This window comes from Eublepharis macularius, chromosome 1, assembly GCF_028583425.1.
Source record: "Eublepharis macularius isolate TG4126 chromosome 1, MPM_Emac_v1.0, whole genome shotgun sequence".
NCBI classification, from domain to species: Eukaryota; Metazoa; Chordata; class Lepidosauria; order Squamata; family Eublepharidae; genus Eublepharis; species Eublepharis macularius.
In genome coordinates this window covers 8,091,359-8,108,298 of record NC_072790.1, presented here as the reverse complement: position 1 = coordinate 8,108,298, position 16,940 = coordinate 8,091,359, and the positions used below count along the sequence as shown (strand labels likewise).

The 16,940-nt window shown below is 42.7% G+C and overlaps 1 protein-coding gene across 1 annotated transcript in view; it reads left to right on the top strand.

Moving 5' to 3' along the window:
• PCSK2 (proprotein convertase subtilisin/kexin type 2) overlaps nucleotides 1-4,353 on the top strand; it is a 206,697-nt gene extending 202,344 nt beyond the window's left edge. Inside the window, exon 12 of the mRNA XM_054999690.1 lies at nucleotides 3,589-4,353. Coding sequence (XP_054855665.1) covers nucleotides 3,589-4,075 — 487 coding nt within the window. The 3' untranslated portion in view covers nucleotides 4,076-4,353. The remainder of the gene's footprint in view (nucleotides 1-3,588) is intronic.
• The last annotated feature ends 12,587 nt before the right edge of the window (nucleotides 4,354-16,940 follow it).

Sequence of the window (16,940 nt, the reverse complement as noted above, 5' to 3'; positions counted from 1 at the left end):
TATCAGGCCTGCATTCTATATCATGCAAGGTCTCCAAGAAAGTAATGAAAAATGAAAACTGGTATCTGAAGGCATGCATCTTTCTTTACTAAGAGCCTGATTAGAAGTCTGATGGTGGGGCCATAGACAGTGGACGATTTGCTTTGCATGCAAATGGTCCAGAGTTCAATCCTCAGCATCTCCAGGTTAACGGATCAGGTATCAATCAGTGTTTATTGTGGTCATTGACCAGCATAGAATCAAACAAGTCGGTTATCATCAGTTGTTAAAAACAACTACCAACAGGTTGGATTAGAGAAAATAAATTACCTATAAATAAATTAACACAGATAGGTATATTGGCATATTCGGTAAAAAAATTAAAAGTTTGCCCAGTAATTTTTATCCTCCCTCAACGGTGGCTTGAGGTAAGTCAGCCGCGGGTCCCTTTTATATCTCGGGTGTTCTGTCGGGCTTTGCAAACAGCTGCACAACATTTTGCAGTTGTTGTTGTGAACTGTTCTTTTTGGCCTACGAGCATCCTGACCAGTGTTTGAGTAAGGGGGCTATGTACTTCAGACGGATTTTTTGATGGAGAAGGCAGTGGAGTGCAATGTGCTCTGTCATTTCCATTGCTCCTGTTCCACAACGGCACCGTCTCTCTTCCCACGGAATCTTCTTGTAATGCCCCTCTACTTCTGTCAACAGAAGGCCTTTCCCATCTGGTGAGAGCTCTCCGCTGTTTGGGGATCTCCAGTTGTGCTAGATATTCAGCTGGGGGTGACAGTATGTTTAGTTCGTGCTGGAGCCAGAGAAGTTGGTGGATGAGCTACATCTCCCTGTAACTTGGTGTCAAGTATCCTTTGTTTCTTCTGTACCTTTGCATGTTTAAAATCATTTGTGGAGACAAGCCCAGAATGGCCAGTTTGTCATTGATGGCCTTTTCCCATGAGGATCTGAAACTATCCTTGATTATCAAAGGGGTTAATCCTTTGGGGTCATAATTCAGTTTTAGCCAACTAATGATAGAAGCAAGGATCTGGTAATGTGAAAGACCTTGACCTGAGATTCTGGAGAGTTGCAGCCAATCATTGGAGACGATGATGACTTTGACATACCAAGAGTCCGGCTTAGCATAAGGCAGTTTCATGTGCTGATTTGTTCTTAAGGAAATACAGGGCTTTTTTTCAGCTGGAATGCGATGGAACAGAGTTCCGGAACCTCTTGAAAATGGCCACATGGCCGGTGGCCCCGCCCCTGATCTCCAGACAGAGGGGAGTTTAGATTGCTTTCTGCACTGCTGGAGCAGCATGGAGGGCAATCTAAACTCCCCTCTGTCTGGAGATCAGGGGGCGGGGCCACCAGCCATGTGACCATTTTCTCCGAGGGCAACCCACTGAGTTCCACCACCTCTTTTCCCAGAAAAAAAGCCCTGTGGAAATGTAATGCAGATGCTGTGACTGAAGTTCAAAGGGGTCCAGATCAAAATGAGACATTGTGGATGTAACACTCACTTAATACGGGAATAATCTTTCAAAAGTTAGAAGAGCAAGATTTAAGTCCAGTGGCACTTTAGAGACCAACTTGATTTCCAGGGTATGAGCTTTTGAGAGTCAGAGCTCCCTTAGACAGGTATCTGCCCAACTAGACTTGAATCTTGCTCTTCTACTGCAGACAAATACAGCTACCCACCTGAAGCTATTTTCAAAATTTAGTTAGTTGTTACATAAAACAATTAAAGTGCACTTCTAGGGACGGTTGGTAAGTCCATTGAAGTCAATGCCCTTGTCCTCCCACTGGTCCTCCCACTCTACTGAGCAAAGTTTGAAGCCTTCCTCTAGTCCAAGGAGTCTTCCTCCAGCTTTCTCTGTTGGAGGAAGAGCCACTTAAATTGAAGGAAATCTCCTCAAGCTGGAGGAAGACTAGATCCATAGTACTGTTGGTCTTAGGAAGGTAACTACAGTTAGGATTGCCCTGTAACTCTTACACTTCATTCCAAGAACATCACACTCCATTTATTTCAACAAATGTCTTTGTAGGAGGTTCCCAAATAAGAAGAAAAGATAACCCAAATTAGTTACCCATTGGATCTGCAAATAAGTTACCCATTTTTTGCTGTTTTTAGAAGCTATTTTGTTTCCTTTTTTAATTAATGATATGAAACACTCCATTTTCATAATGATTGTAATTAATAAAGAAATGCCCAAGTCTGGCTGAGACCTGTAAGGTATAGCAGAAATTTTCACTAAATTATTCTTTTCAAATAACAATGTATTAATTGCCAATCAATAAGACTTTTTTTCCAAATTGATCCTGTAACCAGAAACACCTGAGGATTGTTCTAAAGTATTTTATGGGCAGGGACTGAAGGGCTGAGTAGTAAATTAGAGAGTAGTAAATAATCACCCTGTTAAAAAAATTAAAATTTTCTGTCCCTAACTGCACAGCCCAAATTTCAGGGGCATTCGTGTAACTGCTAATGATTCTATCATAATAACCAATGGCAGTGGTGATAAAGAACATTGTCTTATCCCCCTATCCAGCTACGTCTCTTCTGATAATTCACCATTAACCACAATTCTTGCTTTTGTCTCTTGTACATCAGTGATATCCAAGTACTGAATAAACCCCCAGGGTTTCAGCAAGACAATGTTACTTTTATAAAGGCCTCATTTACACTATCAAATGCTTTTTGGGATTGCAAAACATGAACACAGTTTGATATTTATTTGAACATGATTTATAACCATATATAATCTCTCTGCAGTTTGTACCATATGTGTATTCTTAATTAATCCAATCTGGTTTTGAGTTGTAATTTTGAGAATAACTCTGTTAAGTCTTTAATTCATTGTTTTATTAGTGTTCTCACAGATGTTAAAATATCCAGTTGCAACTTAGGTGACTTATTCCCCGCCCTGTATTTCTTCCTTTTGATAACTCTTATGCTGTTTTGCTAGGTCTTGAATTATTCCATCGAATAGACTTTCATACTGTTTCTTCAGAAAACATCCTCTTAAAGAGGCATTAATTACATCCCAAGCCTAAGACTATGATACTGGAGAAGAAAGATTAAACCAAAAAAAAATTATTGTATCCATCTCAGGAATGTACTTCCATCTCTTTAGTACTTCCTCTTTTTGTAATAGCCACATATCTAATCTCCATCTTGAAATTTTATGACCATTTTATGATCAGCAAAAAATGATTGGGCCTATTGTAAACTATTGTAATTGAGACTTCATTAATTTGAGACATAATTCCTGGAGATGCTAAAAAGAAATCAAGCATTGTATAGAATTGTGTGGTATAGAATAAAAAGTATAATCCTTTTCACCTAGGTGCAGAAGCCTCCATGGCTCAATTAAATGATTATCTTTCAAAGATAAAAAATTGGGGGAGAGATCTAAAAGACACCTTCCCTATCTATCTAAACTTGAACCCATAACACCATTAAAGTTTTCACCAATAATCAGCTTGCCCTCAAAAAACTTGGCAGGCTATTGGATTAACACTCTATAAACCACATTTTAATATTTATATAAGAATAAGTGTGTATGTGATACATATTTTTTTTTCAATTTTATTAACTGATTTTTTTCCATTCAGGAAAATACTGTCCAGTGGCAAGTTGATTCTGACACTTACAACTGATGCTTGCGAGGGGAAGGAGAACTTTGTCCGTTATCTGGAACATGTTCAGGCAGTTATCACAGTAAACTCGACCAGGAGGGGAGATCTGAATATCAACATGACCTCACCAATGGGGACTAAATCTATTTTGCTGAGTCGACGTCCGAGAGATGATGATTCCAAAGTGGGCTTTGACAAATGGCCTTTCATGACGACACATTCTTGGGGAGAAGACCCCAGAGGTACTTGGGTTCTAGAAGTTGGGTTTGTTGGTATCATGCCTCAGAAGGGAGTCCTGAAAGAATGGACATTAATGCTACACGGGACTCAAAGTGCACCCTATATAGACCAAATAGTAAAAGATTACCAGTCTAAATTGGCCATGTCCAAGAAGGAGGAGTTGGAAGAAGAATTAGATGAAGCAGTAGAGAGAAGTTTGAAAAGTATATTGAGCAAGAACTAGCACTGCTTTGCATGTCATCTTCCTTTCCCTTTTCCTTTTCTTAAAACTCTCCATTGAGCACATGCCAGTAATTGTCTCTATTCATTATCCATTTTACAATTATCCATGTTGTCTTATTTAATTCAATGGAAACTTTTGAATCCTGAGCCACAAATATATTATTACCTACCAACTTCTTTGTTGGATTGTATGACTGTACCTGTCTTTGTTTGGGAACTAGGGTCTTTTTTTAAGTGTCATGCGAAAAAGTAATAATAGAAAACAAAGTTGCATTTCTCTTTCTATTTTTGTGATGGACATTGCTTGCAATTTATTCATTTTTTGAAAAAAGTTACGTTTTCAAACTGGCAATTATGATTCTATGTCTACTTGCTGAAATACTGGCTCATATGTTTTTATAGTGGTAAAAAGAAAATCAGATGTCTAAAATAAGTTTGAACACATTTCCAGATCCAATGAACACAGCCTGAGGGAGGTTACAGAATATTGGCTATTCCATCCTCTCTAGCCACTGTAAATAGATGCACGGATCCTGAGGACAAAGGTGGGCTAGAACTGTAATAAGGATCTTCCCCCTTTTCTCCGCCCAGATCCCAGCACATATTTCAGTGGAAGATTCCGATGAAAGAACCACCAAGCTACATGCAATGTTTACTTCAATATGCATATTAGTTTGGGATTGTACTGGTATAATGAGTAAGTGCCTCCCCTTTCTCCATTCAGGTCTTTTGGGTAGATGATCACTGATGAAGTTGCCCAAAAGATGGCCATTCCATCTCATACATCATACCTTTAGAAGTTGCCTTTTAAACAATTTCCTATAGAACTTTATTACTGAAATTTACTTTGTGTAAAAGCCTCTGCAGGAAATTGTTTTTTGACTGAAGCCATTTGACGAGCCATGGAACCCATCCAAAACTGTGGAACAGAGACAGGTGGAACTACCTGCCGAGTTCCCCTTGAAAACTCCAGAGGCCAGCGAGGCCTTCTGCTATTGATTCTGCACTATCTGTTTATTTTAGGGTATTTTATAGACCACCTTTCTCTCCTTAAAAAAAACTCAAGGCAATGTACAATAAAAATCAGTAATTATTACATAAAGCCATCCAAAAACCTTCCATCTTCAGCGGCCAGGTTACATGGAAAGCACTACTTCCCCTAATCCAAATTGAATACTTTCCAAAAGAGAATTTTTTAAAAACCTCTTAAACAGATGTGGAGGGACAGCACCAGTCTCAGCAGGGGACGGAAGTTCCACAATCCAGGGGCAGTGGCTAAAAAACCCAGGTCCTGCCCCATTGATTCTTGCAAAAGAGCCCCATTCACACTGGCTCTGAAACATGGGGAGGGGGATTTTAGCCACCTCTTGACTGGATCCCTATCGCACATTCCCGGGCATTGCTAGGGCTCTGCACCCCAGCAGAATGCAGCAAGCCCCACCCCCCTACACCAGAGACCTTGAGATGGGAGAATGGGGGTCCAAGAACAAGGCTCAGCTATACCCTTCCTGTCACCCTGAAATACAGGGAAGGTGTGAGTTTAAGCTGCTGCCTTCCTGTGTTCAAAATATGCTGTACTATAGTGTTTAAGTGGTTGGGCTGCAGGTCAGCACTCTGCGGGTTCAAATCCCACTCCTGCCATGAGCTCAACAAGTGGACTTGGGTGAGCCCCTCCTCTCAGCCCAGCTCCCCAACTGTATTGTGGGGATAATAACAACACTAAATTGTTCACCACTCTGAGTGGGGCACTAATCTATCTAGAAGAGCAGTATATAAGCACAGTTTGTAGTGGTAGTGGTAGTGGTAGTGGTAGTGGTAGTGGTAGTGGTAGTGGTAGTGGTAGTGGTAGTGACGAAGAGCAGGAGTTCCAAAGGGAGAGGACATCGCAGGAACAAGGGAGGTGATATGTACAATAAACATTTCAGGAGGCTGCAGTACAGAAATGCCAGGAGCCTTTATTGTCTTCTCACAAACATTTCCCTTACTGTGTGGAGTTTTAATAAAGAGATGGTCTTTCTATCCATGACAAGGGATAGGTTAGATCCCGTGCAAGGATTGCCGCTCTTCCCCATGTTCCCCCCCCCCACTTGTCCCTGTTGACCCCAAGACTGCTGACTTCCAAGCATGTGGGACTTCTCCTTTGGCGTAATAGCCACACAGGTTGGTGGTCTGCAGTGAGGATGGGGAGGGGGCAAAATCATTCCTTCTTGCCTCTTTGATCAGCTGGATCATGCCCTTAAAACACCCTATTGCAGTTATTTACAGGGGTGTATGCACTTTGTCGGATGATTGATGACTTTTATTAACAAAGTGCTGGACTCTTGGTCTTTCTAGAGTATCAGTTTGAATACGTTCTAGCCCCACCAACAAAGGGGGATGCCTCTAAGAAGCAACATGTAAGATTGAACTATTTTAAATCTTTAGCTTACCAAGTGAAAATGTTCTGGGTCTCCTGCTCTAAGGAAGTTCTCCTGAAACCAAAAGGACTGAGAGCCAAGCTACAAGTGACGCCTGACACAGGTTGGACACTTGTCAGCTTCCCTCAAGTTTTGATGGGAAATGTAGGCATCCTGGTCTTGCAGCTGCAATGGAGAGCCAGGCTGTAAAACCAGGATGCCTACATTTCCCATCAAAACTTGAGGGAAGCTGACACGTGTCCAACCTGTGTCAGGCGTCACTTGCAGCTTGGCTCTGAGTTCCAAGTACTTTGTCTCTGCAGTCTGGCCCCTTCATTCATTGCACTTCTTTTCTAATTTACTAAAGGCATGTCTACATACGTACCTACCATCAAGTCACAACCAGCTGATGGAGACCCCATTAAGGGGGCTTTCAAGGCAAATTAGAAGCAGAGGTTGTTTGTCATTGCCTTCCTCTGCAGAGTCTTCCTTGGTCTCCTGCTTGGTTGCAAATCATTAGAGAGCTGCTACTTTTTAAGCTGCCTTTTGGCACGGCCTGCTGTATAGAGTACAAGGGCACCATGCTTCCGGCCTCCTTGAGCACACATGCTGAGAAAAGTAGCAGGACAGTGAGGTATGAATAAACGATCCCACCCCCCACCCCCCCCATCCTTGGCTTGTTTTTGACTATGATGAACTTCCTGATGCTTGCTTAGCCCGTGTTTCCAGCCCCCAGCTCTTTCAATATGCACCATGCAGCCTGGGTCTCTTGATACCAATGAAGTCGTAACTCTGACGCCCCATCATGCAAGTCTGATGTCACATGACTTCCTGTCATGTGCTTGCAGCTCAGTGGGTCTCAGAACTGGAAAGCTTGAAGGCCACTCACAGTAGCCAGTCAGGTGCTTCCGGAAGGCCCCAAAGAAGGGCACGAAGGCAACATCCTGCCCTGCTACTAGTTCCCTCACTGTCGACGGATAGACTCACTCATTCCGCCTCTGAACACAGAGGTTCTATTTAGCCATTATGCTAAATGGATTCATAAATGGGTCTATATCCATTTTTAAAGTCATCTAGCCAATGACACTATATCTTGTGGCACTGAGTTCCATGAATTAATTGTATTGTGTGAAGAAATAATTTCTAGGAAAATTTATCTGTAAAAATCTAGGCCTAAAAACCCCTGTAGAATATATTTCCACTAGCCTCCAAAACCTGGGAAGAGAAATCAATCCGCTCTAATGCTGAAAAGTATTCCAAATTTCTGGGGATACCAGAGAGCAAGTCCCAGTAATATTAACTTAACATCCCAAAACAATTAGACTGATAAGAGACCTTAAGGCTGTAGCTCTAGGTTTGGAAATTCCTGGATATTTAGGGGTGGAGATTAGGGAGGGAGGGAAGGGACATTAGCAGGGCATAATGCCATAAAGTCTATATTCCAAAGCAGCCGTTTTCTCCAGGGGAAATGATCTCTGTAGTCTGGAGATTAGTTCTAAGTTGGGGTGGAAATCAGCAACTATAGTAGATCTCCAAATAATTATACGGGAAATTATGTCACAGTTTTGTAGAGGTAGTAGATAGGAAACTATAACTCCTTGTAGGGATGTATGGATATACATTAGCAGTGAATCTGGACAATGGAAAGCTTTGAATTACCCCGTTTTTGATAATGGCTTTCTGCAATTTCACTGTTGTTGCAACTTTAAAATGTGCAACTTAACCCAGCCCTAACCCTGTCAAGAATGTGTGTTCAGGAGATCTGAATCTGAGAGATGAATTAAGAGTGCTGAGACCAAACCATGAGTGATCAGAAGCTCCATGTGTGTACACTGAAGGCCCAGTTTTAGAAAAACAAGGGAAACTCTAGACATACACTGGAGTTTTACTGTCGCATGTGCATGCAATGTGCTATAAGATTTCACTACGAAGAAAATGAAGCTACTATACATTTTAGAAATGCGTATTGAGTTGTAAGAGCTGTGTTTTCTAAGTTTATTTTTGTCAACATGGAGAGGGAAATTATAAAATACTTTTAAACTGGTGAGCCAAACCAACGGCCAGTTGCGACCTCAGATTATATGCATGGATTTAGTTGTTTCCAATACATAGTTTATTTAGGATGACCGCAGCATACCCGTCAGCCACTATACAGTACCCTTTGAATGCAGAAGTCTTGTTCTTCTCTAACAGAAGTGCCTTTGCATATGGTGAAGTATTTCTGACTATATGCGCTAAGCACTTCCTTCTCTTTGAGCCAGGTGGTTGTGGATTCCACCTAAGGCCAGCGAAAGGGGGGCCTCCTTTGTACTCCACATAATTTGAATTCCACAGCATTTTCAGGACACAGAATTCTAACAATGAATGAGATTTAGATATGCCTGTCTGAGAGATTTGGCATCGCCACAATAACCCTCCAGTAGCTCCAGCAGCATTTTCTGGCACACAAACAATGGCCTCAGGTGGACACGATTATCTCCCTGAACATCATACGTAGCCACCATGTTCAACGGGGATTGGGTGTGTATGAAAATGCACACCATACATCTTTTGCGCATTACTCCCTTGCTAGGTTGAGCTATATGTGGTTCAGACTCTACCTTAGCTATAATTGAATATAAAGCATAATAATACACCAACATATAATATGTAATATATATTTATATTACATCTATCTATATCCAATCATATACAACAGTAAGAATATATTATACACACACACACACACATATGCATTATATATACATGTACACCCTATGTACATGTATTATTAACATCTTAGAAGATCTTCAAAATTTGAAGAACTTCTTAATTTCAGAGTGTGTACAGATGCTGTTGCTTTGATGTAACTTTGGTATTCTCTGTTGAACATTAAAATGTCCTATATAGCAGCAAAATAACAAAATTAGTATTCATCTTTTCATAATCTTAATGGAAAGGCAACTCTGAGGACTGATAGCACATTTTGATATGATTGTTACTGTAATGTGTGTACATGTATAGATAGATAGATACATATATATCTATCTCTATACGTCTCTATCTCTATCTCCATCTCTCTATCTCTATGTCTCTATCTATAGTGTCTCATATAAATCTCTCTAATCTACATGAAACTGATACAAATTCTTTGGATTTTATTTATTATTTTTGGCATCAGAGTACAGATAACCATTTAGAGTACCTTTTTGTGGTACTGCTGATGCAAAAATGACATTAATTTATTTTTTAAATGAGGAAGTCATGGGGTTACTAGTTGGAACACTGTTAAACTATAAGGCCCTGTGTTGCTGTTTTATAATATGAGTAAAATAAAGACATGTTGTAAAGTGGCGGATCTGAGCATCGTTGCTTATCGGAAGCTTTGGGGAATGTTGTTGTCAACTTCATGTAAAGAAACTTGCCATAAGCTGACCTGCGAGGAAGCCACACGCCCCACGGCAGAAGTCCTTCCTCTGTTGATCCTGGCTCTAGTTGCTTCGTTCATGCTCAGAGACAGCTTCTAGTCCAATATAATGTATGCAATGAAGATTTCCCACATTCCAGAGAGACTGAAACTTGTTTCTCCATTGCTTTAGCTTTAGAAATGATAATATCATAATTCTTATTTTATATTTGCCTGGAAAGCGCAGGAAAGTGTGGTTTCAGAAAAGATGCCAAAAAAACGGAAGCCAAACAGCTGGCAACAGTTTTGAAAGCGTAGATGCCTGGTGTGAAATGGAAAAGCCACCAGCATTCGGTAAGTGGGCCATCTTTTTAAGATCCAGAGGAGTTAGCCGTGTTAGTCTGTAGTAGCAAAATCAAAAAGAGTCCAGTAGCACCTTTAAGACTAACCAACTTTATTGTAGCATAAGTTTTCGAGAAGCACAGCTCTCTTCGTCAGATGCATGGAGGGCAGAAGGAACCTGGCCAACTGCATCATCTTTTTAAGGACATGCAGAAGCAGCCAAAGTCTCCCAAGACATCCTGGAATTCGCCCTCCCAGAAAGCAGCAGAAACACAGCAAAACAGTACCTGCCACCCCCATTTCTGGAACTTCGGAAGAGTCCCGTAACTGATGGTACGGAAAGCCATAGCAAGATCTAGGAGTATCATCCAATCCAAAGCCACCGCCTCCCTCTCCTGCGACCCAGAAAAGGAGCAGAACAAGATAGCTTCATCCAAGAGTGTCTGGAATTGTCCAGCGATGACTCCTTTCATTGCCTTACCTGCAAATGACAAATTTGAGACTCACCTTTATTTTGAATCCTCTGGGTCCAAATATCCCCTTTGAAGGAATGGGTCTGCTTTTTTCAAGGGAGCCAGCGGACGACTCTCTGACAAGGATGCATTTACGATTGCATTGTCCAAACTGACTAGGTTGTCATTAACTAGATGTTATTAAGCCATTTGGGCAGGAAGCAAGAGGGCAGGTCGTTGCACAGACTGTTCATGCATTTTGCTTTCCTCTTCAGGAACAATTAACTGGACCTCACCTAAAGCAGAGGGACTAATAGCAGCCTCAGGGATCTCAAGTCCTGAATAGAGATGGGCACGAACTGAAATACGAACCAAAATTAAGCACGAACCAGGCTGGTTCATGGTTCATGAACCACGGTTCGTCAGATCCCACTTTTGACGAGCCGCTACGAACTTTAGGCTGGTTCATTTGGTTTGTTTTTTTAGTTCATCACTGCAGATAGCCTGGTGCCAATCAATCAGTTTCCTAGGCAACAGGGGATGGACTTCCTGCAGACCTTCTGCTGGCCTGGAAGTGACCTTCTGCTGACCCGTAAGTGATGATTTTCTGATCTGGATGTGATGTTTTCACTAACCAAACGAACTGGTTCACGAACCAGGGGCAGGTTCATGAAAGTTCATGGTTCGTGGGTCATGAAATTTGCCAAACCACGAACCACATGGTTTGAGTTTTTTCCAGTTCATGCCCATCTCTAGTCCTGAACAATCAATGTGGTGTCTACACTGGACTGGGTGTGAACAATTCTATCTGCAACAACCACAAAAAAGTCACAGTGGACCATTGATACAATTTTTGCCAGATCTTTCTCTTTCACAAATTATACATGCACACCTGAAAACCCAACATGGGCAGGTGGAATTACAATGTGGCTGATAAAAAGTGCCTGCATCGTGCCGTTATGATGCTTTGGGTTTCCCTGTCCTTGCAAAGAGCAGCCAATGGTTCAGCACAAGACCCCAAAAATACAGAATATCATGAAGACACAACACAACTGGAAGAATCAGAGACAAAAAAAGGCTGAAATTGCACAGAGATAAACTGCCATTAAAAATTAAATGTAGCATTGTCCGTGCTTGCCTAGGGACATAGAGCAGCATTGTCCTTAGCAATGATATAGTGAAAATCTTATGTAATCCAATATATGGTTAGAGTGTTGGCCAAGGACCTGGGAGTCTCTGTCTCCAATCTCCATTTAATCGCCATGAAATTAATTAGATGGCCTTGGGACAATCACTTTCTTTTAGCCTAATCTAAGGCTGTTTTGGGGATGAAATGGATGAAAGAGAACCACATATGTTTCCCTGAGGTCCATGGCGGAAGGGTGGGGTAAAAATGTACTAAATAAATTCTGTATTGGATTAAAGTGAAAAAAAAAACAATGCTGTTTTAGGTTAGAAATGTCCTTAAGGAATAGCATGAGATTGTGTCCTCTTTGTAGGTAACCTTGACATCAGAACGCCGCTTTCAGCAGCAGTCCTGTTGTTTCTTTAATGTATAGCTCTGCCTTGAAGTGTAAATACAAGCAATACCTGCGTCATACAAGTATATTAGCCAAAGAGTGGGGATTCACTATGGCTCCAGGCCAAGAGGGGATAGAAGCAAATTTGAGCTTGCTGTTATTTATTTATTTATTTTATCATCTTTATATTCCGCCCTCCCCGCAGGCAGGCTCAGGGCGGATAACAGCATTAAAAACATTTAAAACATTTCATTAAACATTATCATAAAACATTAAAAGCATTGTATAAAGATATTAAAAATAGCAGCACTCTTTTTTTTTTTGGTGGCGGTTACAGAAAGTGCAGCAGTGCAATTGAAACATGGCAGCAACTTCAGAACAGTGGTGGGCAGCTCTCATAGGGAGGGAAGTAGATGTTATATCCTCCAGCCAGCGGAGGCCCAGCCTCAGCCATAAGCCTGGCGGAACAACTCTGTCTTACAGGCCCGGCGGAAAGATAGTAAATCCTGCCGGGCCCTGGTCTCGGTAGACAGAGTGTTCCACCAGGTAGGAGCCAAGACTGAGAAAGCTCTTGCTCTAGTCGAGGCCAGGCAGGCCTCCTTGGAGCCAGGGACTGATAGTAATTTCTTTTCTCCTGATCGGAGGGTCCTCTGGGGAATATACGGGGAGAGCCGGTCCCTCAGATACGCTGGCCCCAGTCCGCACAGGGCCTTATAGGTCAATACCAAAACCTTGAACCTGATCTGATACTCCACTGGCAACCAATGCAGCTCACGCAATATTGGTGTAATATGCACCCTATTCGGTGCTTTCATAATGATGCGCGCCGCTGCATTTTGCACCAGCTGTAATCTTCGGGTCAGGCACAAGGGTAGGCCCGCGTAGAGCGCGTTACAGTAATCCAACCTAGAGATGACCGTTGCCTGGATCACTGTAGTTAAGTCACAGGTAGACAGGTAAGGGACAAGTTGTCTGGTCTGCCGCAGATGGAAAAAAGAAGACCTGACAACCACTGTGACCTGTGCCTCCATTTTCAGGGAGGCATCTAGGATCACCCCCAGGCTCCTAACCCTTGGAAGAGGCACAAGCTGTGCCCCATCGAGGGTCGGGAGCCAGAGTCCTGAATCCAGTCCCCCATGGCTCAAGTATAGGACCTCCGTCTTTGTTGGGTTCAGTTTCAGTCAACTCTGTTTCAACCAATCAGTCATGGCTGCAAATGCATGTTCCAGGACATCTGGGGCTGAGCCGGGCTGGCCGTCCATCATCAGATACAGCTGGGTGTCATCTGCATATTGATGGCACCCAAGCCCAAAACTTCGCACCAGCTGGGCAAGGGGGTCCATATAGATGTTAAACAGTAAAGGGGAGAGTATTGCCCCCTGTGGGACCCCACACACCAATGGGTGATGGGGTGACAAGCGCCACCCTCTGTCCCCGACTGTGGAGAAAAGAGACAAGCCACTGTAAGGCAGTCCCTCGTATCCCCACATCGGCGAGGCGGTGAGTCAGAAGATCGCAATCGACTGTGTCAAACGCTGCTGACAAATCCAGTAATATCAGCAGCGCTGAACCACCTCGATCCAGATGTCTGCGCAGGCTGTCTGTGAGGGCGACCAGCAGTGTCTCCGTCCCATGTCCTGGCCGGAACCCGGACTGAAAGGGATCTAGGGCCGAGACATCATTGAGAAAACCCTGTATCTGTCCCACTGCCGCCTGCTCAATCACCTTTCCAAGAAACGGGAGGTTCGAGACCGGGCGATAATTGACCAGGTCAGTGGGGTCCAGTGATGGTCTTTTCAGGAGCGGTCTCACCACGGCTTCCTTTATGTGTTAACAATGGCCTCCAATGAGGACCGCAGACCATCGGCACTGGCCTTTACCAGCCACGATGGGCATGGGTCCAGGGGGCACGTGGTGGGCCTAACAGATTGCAGGGTCCTGTCAATCTCTTCCCCGGAGAGTGGACTGAACTGATCAAATATTGACCCTAAAGACGGCCAAGGGGTCTCTAGTTCCTTCACTGTATCAACTGTGGCTGGCAGGTCACGGTGGAGAGACAAATTTTTTTCAGCAAAAAAGCTCCCAAAAGCCTCACAGCTGATGTCTGAATTCTGAATTTGGCGGTCTCCCCCTGGGAGGGAGACTAGTGACCGAACCACATTGAACAATTTTGCTGGGCGCGAGCTAGCTGATGCGATGGAGGCTGTATAAAACTCCTTCTTCACCGCCTTCACCGCCATCTCATAGGCTTTCATAAACATCCTATAAGATGATCTTGCCTCTTCGTTGCAAGATTGCCGCCACACTCGCTCAAGCCGTCTTAGCTCCCGCTTCTTCTCTCGAAGCTCCTCTGTATACCAGGGAGCCCGTCTTACACGGGGGCAAAGAGGGTGATGGGGAGCAATTTCATCAATGGCTTCGGAGAGCCAGCATTGCCAGTCCTCCACCAGCTCATATATTGCAAGAAATGGTTTCAAGCACAACCTATTTTTTCCTTTTTATTCTGTTTTCATCAAACTGATAAAAGGGGGGGGCAGTCCAAAGGGACATTTATCATTGATTCCCAAGGAGATTCCCAACTAAAGAGAGGATTTCTGTAACATGTACTGTTTTTGCTTGTGACTGGAAAAAGAAGTCTTTGTTGAATAGACAAGAATGAAAGGACACATTAAAAGACAATTTCTGCATGGTCAGATTGACTTACCCTTTGAAAAGTAAAATCTAACCCGGTGTAGACAATTGAAGCCAAGCTATGTATGGAAAATGTTAACTTTAAACTTTAACTCTGCAGTATTTCGAATTTGAATTTGCAGTATTTTGGAGGAAAAGAAGCACAAAGAAGTTTGTTTGAAAATCTGAGATGATTCTCACTGAAATTATAGTTTTTACAGGTTTAAATGAGAGCGGACACTTTTATTTCTACTAGTGTTAAGCCTGACAAACACATATAGCCAAGCCATAGACAAAATACTGTTGGTACTGCTTTACTGAGGTGCTACACTGTGTTGGAACAGGGATCTCTCATCTCTCAAGAACGACACGGAAGACTCCTCAGTGCACATTTGCAGGATGTGGAAAAATCTTCACGCACATATGCAGGATAAGTCCAGCTACCTGCTCTACTGCAGAACTAAAGATAAAATTAGAAATGTTTCTTATAAGATTCAGTACCAGCTGTGTAATGGATGAAGTTTTCAGTGGCCTCCAAAGCATTATAAATCGATAGCCTTAAAAACAAAGTGGCCTGATTTTGCAAAAATTCTGAACATAAGGCACACACACTGCATCTTTCATAAGATTTTGGAAATTTCTCACCAAATTAAACTAGCATCCATGCAACCTGGAAAACCTGGTTTGTGCACACTCAATGCTCCTTAATGTCAATTGGAGTTTTGCTATTGAGTTCCATGGGATTGGACCCCTTAGCCCGATCCAGAGTTTGGCATGCACCCAAATGTGCACATCTGCTGCCAAGAAGCGCATAGTACATTAAACAGCCACATCCATAAATATCCTCATGATAAGACGGCTTCTTTTAAGTCATGCACCCCTGGAATTCTGTGGTGTGCAACTTGGTTATACATCCAGAATTCGTTAGCTTACTAACGTCAGTGGATCCTCAACACTGAAAAGAACACTCCATGAAAATTTGTCTGTTTGTGTTTCAGATCCATTTGGTGGACTTGCAGAGAGAGGGTTTTCTAGCCCAGGGCCAGCCGTTGGGCGATTGCCTTTCAGAAGTGTCCCCTACCTGATTTGGGAATCCTCCCGTTAAGCAGTTGTTGCATTCGGCTTTATGTGTTTTATATTCCATCTTAATAGGCAGGCGCAGCTCTTCAACTCTTCTGAAGTTACTCTAATCCCCACGCTACCCTGAAGTTTGCTGGAGCCTTGGGGGCTGCTTACTCCGGCTTTCATTCTGTCTAACCTAACCAGCAGGGGTGGTTTTGAGGACAAAATGGGGGTTAAGATGAAGGTGCCCTGGAGAAGCAATTCATACGTCAAGAGAGCAAAGAAGCAATTCTAAATTATGTGCTAAACTGAAATAATATAATTATAGTCCATGGGAAATTCTAATTACAAGGAGAATGCATTTCATAAAATGGCTGGGATCCTGCCTAAAACGTCAACATATGGAAACGACTTCTGTCCCCAGAGTATGGTTTCTCGGCCTCCCGTCTTCCGCTGCAGCACCCAGTCCCTCCTCCCCAAATGCTGCTCCTTTAAGTAATATCTTCAAGGAGGTGTTGGAGGTCTGCTGTGGGAAGGGGGAGTCACCAAAACTTGCCTTTCCTTCACATCTGCAGAAATTTTAGGTGGGACTCAACCCAATATTTTGCTCTCACAATGATCTAAACATTTCCTTGGTCTTCTATCACACATGTCAACAGATAAAGCAGGAATGAGGCTCAGTGGTGGTAGAGAAGAAGAATATATCTGCCTTCCAGCCCAATGTTTGTATGCTTTTGTATATATTTTATCTCCAGTTTTAATTGTTTTAATGATGTGTTGGGGGTGGTGTTGATATTAATGGTTTTGAAATGTGATTTTATTATGCGTGTTTTTATTTGTTTTTATTTGTTTTAAAATGTGATTTTATTATGCGTGTTTTTATTTGTTTGCCACCTTGGTAGCCCTTGTGAGGGAAGAAAGGCAGGGTGAGAATGCTGAAAAACAATCCAATCTGGCATTCCAGGCTGCTCAAAATGTGCCCTCGAAAGATGTCTCTTTACCAAAGAGAGGACTGGTGTTGTCAGCTCTGCCTGTGTTG